This window comes from Ostrinia nubilalis, chromosome 12, assembly GCF_963855985.1.
Source record: "Ostrinia nubilalis chromosome 12, ilOstNubi1.1, whole genome shotgun sequence".
Classification (NCBI taxonomy): Eukaryota; Metazoa; Arthropoda; class Insecta; order Lepidoptera; family Crambidae; genus Ostrinia; species Ostrinia nubilalis.
In genome coordinates, this window is record NC_087099.1 from 16,400,901 (window position 1) to 16,406,194 (window position 5,294).

The following is a 5,294-nucleotide window of genomic DNA, read 5'->3' on the forward strand; positions in this document are numbered from 1 at the left end:
ATTTTCATTAATAGAAATAACTATTGATATTGGTGAATAAATTTATCGAATCGGTCTAGTACTTTTTTTTCCTCCTTTTGCCCACTTAACGTTTCGCAAATGAATGATACGTTTACCAATATTTATTGTGCACCTATCGCAAACGAATTTATAATCAGTAGTGCCTTTTTCCTTTGATGCGGATTTCGGCACGCGTGCGAATTTAATCTGCGTGCGTGTAAAACACGCTGCATGTCACTGCTGAATGCACGCAACAACAGGAAAAAGAAGACTGAAAGATTTTGTATTATGGTGTACAAGACAGAAAAAATGCACACACCTAGGTACTTGTAATGTAATCTTTGTTGTAAAGGCTTGATAGGTTCTTGGAAGAGGGTATTGTATTTTGTATCTAACGAAATATTTAAATCACTTATATCCTAGCTAGATGCAAATTACCATTTTTCCCAATGAAATGATGAGTAACCCATCCAAATTAACCTAAAGCCAATTTTAAACGCAGTCGATTAAAAAGGCGTTGGAAGTTAGGTATTACAGGAATTTATCATAAGGCTTCTCCAAGCTCGATTAAACTCGAAACCCTGTTTAAAAGTATTGGAACAAAACGCGTTTATTGTACTGTAGAAACAAAACGCCGCTTAACCGTAGACAAAAATGCTTAGTTCATTGTAGCGCCGCAATTGGCTTGGCAGCACTATGCTAGCCCGCCATTTTGATCGATTCTGATTGGTCATTATTCAGTAAAGTAGATGTGAACGTCATTTCCGGTCGCTTGCAGTTGGCTATCTTGTGCGTCTCGACGGCGCTGCTATCTATATTGTCTAGGCTGATTTGGCTTGGCGCCTTTCCTGTGTTGGTGGGTTCAGTGTAGTAGTGATTGTGAGTTACACGTTTCAAAATGGTGAGTTTTACAAGATTTTGTGAAAAATAGTGAATTTTGTGGTGATGTTTTTGTGTATTTCGGTGGATAACGATGTGATCAACAACCTGGCCAAGTTTCAGCTCTGTACGATTAAAATTAATAGTTTTTTTCGTTAATTTTAGGCTGGTGGTAAAGCGGGTAAAGATTCTGGCAAAGCCAAGGCGAAAGCTGTGTCGAGATCAGCAAGAGCAGGCCTACAGGTATTGTTAAACGTTATTTTTATTTAATTTAGGAATTTTAAAATTACTAATTGATTCTCAAATGATATGTTAAAATATTTCACAAAATTGAATATTACGCATGACCTCTTTAGTATGGCGGCGGCGGCAGCCAACTCTGTCTAGTGAAATAAATCAATAATTTTCATCTTAGTTTCCTATTTCCAATTTTAGTTCCCTGTGGGAAGAATTCACAGACATCTAAAAAACAGAACGACGAGTCATGGACGCGTTGGAGCAACGGCGGCTGTATATTCTGCAGCTATTCTGGAATATCTTACAGCCGAGGTAAGCTACGCGACGCTCCGTCAATATGGCGGCGTCAACTACTGTCTAAGCTTGCAAGCCGTGCCCATAATTACGATAGTAACGAATGATTCTTTGAATTTAGCTACATAAGAATGTTATAATTTTATTTTTGTAAGTTCTGTGTACTTTTTAGTCGCCCTTGGTCGATAGTGCAACTTGCACTAGTTATTTATTTACATTATTTCATTTTGGCGGGAAATTAGATAACAAAGATACGTTTGCTTGCCAATGCGATATTAAATTCATCATACATTATTAAAAATGTATTTGTTATTTGGATTCACTTACACCGTTTAATTCCTAAAAGTTTATTTATTATGTCACCATAATCTTGAAACCTGATGAGTTAGAATAGAATAGCTTTTTTTAGGTTTCTTCACTATGTTCAGGTTGATTTAGTAGAAATGCCAAAATACACAGTGCTGTACATAATTTGAAACCATATTCACATACCATTATTTTATAATATAACTGTTAACAGGTGTTGGAGTTGGCAGGAAATGCTTCTAAGGATCTCAAAGTGAAGCGTATCACCCCTCGGCATTTACAGCTGGCTATCAGAGGAGATGAGGAGTTAGACAGTCTCATCAAAGCAACCATCGCCGGTGGTGGTGTCATCCCACATATTCACAAATCTCTCATCGGAAAGAAAGGCGGTCCAGGAGCACCAGTTTAATGTAGGTTTGTATCTTTGCTTACTTGTTATTCTGTATTTGTTACAAGGCTTAATTTAATCTCTATCAACAACATAATATTTATTTAATATCACCATTAATTTCTGTTTTGTTCACAGGTTCATTGAAGACTATTCGTATTGCATTTTATTCCGGACTCAATATCAGCATTGTAAAACTCATCACCCAATCAGTAAACATAGTTTTCTAATAGTGATGTAATAAAGCAGTGGAGTGACTTGGAGAAGTGATTGTCCGGACTTGTAGCTCATAAGCATTAGTTATATTGTAGCATTAAGGAGATTTATGATTGTATTAGAATTAAGTTTTAATTCCTTAGTTTGTTTATGGGACATTTTTATTTGCTGAGAATGTTTGTATTATGCTGTTAAAATTGTCTTGCTGCCAGCCTCATTTGGACTATAATGTTTGCTCTGACTATAGAAGCTGGTGCAATATAATTTTTGACTTATTTGTAAGCTCTAAGCTGTTGTAATAGTTTCTGCAGCATTTTTGTATTCTTTTTGACAAAATTGTAATAACAATGGTGAAATACAAAATGAGTATGTTGTTCAAAATTGTAATTTGGTATGATTGAACTGTTACAAGTTGTAAGAAATGTATTTTGATCTTTAAAATATAATGAGGAAGAATGTAGTTTCGCTTTTTATTTATCAGTTCACAAAATAAACCCGCAAAGTCGGATCGGACTCGCGCATCGTGGGTTCCGTACAAAACTTGCAGGTATTTGTAAATTGTGTTAGATGGGTAGATGATACACACTGGGAAGAAAAATAATGTAAACAATAAAATTATTGTCCTACCCACCATATGCATCTAAAAACATTTTGATTTATCAAAATATACATATTTATACATAGTGTATGGAATTTTATAATGGAAGGAAAGTAGGTGGTACAGTGGTACTTATCTGTAGATAAAAAACATTTCTATTTTTTTTAATAGAATGAATGTTTCAGAGATTTTCTAAAATGAAAACACCATACAATTTTCTGTAAATAATTAAATACATATATTATGGTTTTCTTTTCATTTGATTTATCAATCTAATAAATTATCGATGCAATAAAATAATTAAGGCCCGTCGCTCACGTACTGCTACTTTTTGTAGTGATGTCGCGCAGCATCGCTACTAAAAACGCGCGTTAGTGGCATTATTTTCAAGTTTTGCAACGTGCTACAGCATCGCAAGCATACTCTCTCTCATCTGTGATCGCAAGTGTATCGATCTTAGACAGAGAGATAGATATTACGTATCGATGCAAACGCGCGACCGTGTCGGTGTCGCAGTCGGATTGTATAATCCGCCGTTTTACATTACCACTAGGCATTTTACATTACAGCTCTGTTTTGTAATACGGCGGTTCAACGTTTAGGCGGATTGTCATTGCGATACGTTCTTCAATACGGCCAGGCCTCCGTCACTCGCCTATGCCGGCCGAGATAATTACCTACAGCGCGCGACAACTTCAAGTTGCAAATCAGTCAGGACCGCCACCGCGCCGTGACGCGCCTGTGAGCACACGCGTATTTCTATACACGCTCGGTCGATCATCGTTGAAATCAAGGTTTATTGTTCCAACAGCACTGTTATTCTTCTTTAATGGAAAATCGTAATATTTAGAAATAATAATTAACTGTAGTGATTTAAATAATTTAAAAAACTACACTTTTTGAATAATTTTGAAATACTTATGACAAAAAACTGTAGCAAAAAAATATTTTACCTAATAAAAACATTAACTTTTACTTTACCGTGTCTATTTTCCGACACTACACCTTTTAAAACTGTTTGTCCAATTTCGAATTATCGTAACACTGAAGTTTATTAATAGGTACTTTAGAGATGGTACGATTATACAAACACCACTAGATTAAAGTTTACCAATCGTAAATACAATAAATGCTTCTTAAAATTAAGTTTTTATTTATTTTACTTTGCTTATACAACCCTGACGCTTGAGCTGTGAGGTAGATCAATTCTGAACACAAAAAAATAGCGCTCTTGTGAGCGTAGTAGTAAGGTGCGATTTCGAATGCACCATGTGCGTTGGATATTTTGCATTATTATTATTACCGTTAAAATGCCGGCATCTGATCCTACACAAAGGAGTGCAATTTCTGTTGCTACTATTATGTATTCTGTGATACGGCGGCCCACGTTTAGCCGCATCGTACTACTATAGATTGTAGGGTGACCATACTTACAAAATAAAACAATGTTTAATGAAAATAAATTTTAATAAGACAGATTCTAAGAATTATTATCTTCGTTACTGTATACTAAATAATATTTTGACTTTTCTAAACATTTTAAGAATTAATTAGATATTTGGCTTTAGTCTTTTTTAGACATTAAAAATGATCACAGGGAACAGGTAACTCAAAACAATAAAGTTTTAATCATTTTTCTGGGTTATTTTTCTTTAAGATAAAATTATCTTCACCGGCCACAGCCATGATTTCATATTTTTACACTAATAATATTGTGTAGGATTCCGCCGAACACTAGAATCCATAGCCACTTTGTCCGGCAGCGCCACGGTATTGAAAATAAGAACTAAAAACTGTCAAAGCGGCGGGTAATGAGTAATGACACGCTGTTTTACATTACGGCTAGCCGTATTGAAGAACGTTTGGCGCCGAATACATTCCGGCGGATTTTCATTCAGCTGTATTCAATCCGCCTAAACGTTAAGCCGCCGTATTACAAAACAGAGCTGTAATGCAAAATGCCTAGCTGTAATGTAAAACGGCGGATTATACAATTTGACTGCGACATCGGCATCGGGTTCGTTTGGTCCGTTGCTGAATCGCGACAGTATGCAGCTCGTCAGAGTAAATATTCTTTGGCATGCAGTATCGCCTTCGCCTTTGTATATTTTGCATTAGATTGAATAGTGTTTATACATGTGCCATCGTGGGCACACAATAGCGACCGCATTCAAAGAGTCGCCGTGGGCGAGGGGCCTAAGCTTTTGTAGTATTTTAATTTCAAACAAAAATAAAATCTTGTGATTCCAGCTTAGACATTTATTTCTAAAACTGTTTAAACAATGCACAATTGGCTACAAACGCTACAACTCAGAGCCGTAAAATTTTATGGATTTGTAAGGCCAATATGTATGGTTCCAAGCTGGGAGTTAAGAA

At 35.9% G+C, this 5,294-nt stretch overlaps 1 protein-coding gene across 2 annotated transcripts; it reads left to right on the forward strand.

Moving 5' to 3' along the window:
* Nucleotides 1-811: 811 nt before the first annotated feature.
* LOC135077042 (histone H2A.V) lies at nt 812-2,780 on the forward strand. 2 transcript variants are annotated; one of them, XM_063971635.1, is made up of 5 exons: nt 812-901; nt 1,045-1,122; nt 1,315-1,428; nt 1,931-2,130; nt 2,243-2,780. In XM_063971635.1, exons 1-4 carry the CDS (start codon nt 899-901, stop codon nt 2,123-2,125), a joined length of 390 nt encoding a protein of 129 aa, XP_063827705.1. In that variant the 5' UTR covers nt 812-898; the 3' UTR covers nt 2,126-2,130; nt 2,243-2,780. The 2 variants fall into 2 exon arrangements, with proteins under 2 accessions (XP_063827705.1, XP_063827706.1); XM_063971636.1 differs by having other exon boundaries at nt 1,931-2,126; nt 2,243-2,383.
* The last annotated feature ends 2,514 nt before the right edge of the window (nt 2,781-5,294 follow it).

Bases quoted from the DNA above. Each gene is read 5' to 3' on its own strand.
- LOC135077042 (XM_063971635.1), top strand. The intron at 1,123-1,314 runs GTATTGTTAAAC...TTCCAATTTTAG, and splicing joins CAGCAAGAGCAGGCCTACAG to TTCCCTGTGGGAAGAATTCA. The intron at 1,429-1,930 runs GTAAGCTACGCG...AACTGTTAACAG, and splicing joins TGGAATATCTTACAGCCGAG to GTGTTGGAGTTGGCAGGAAA.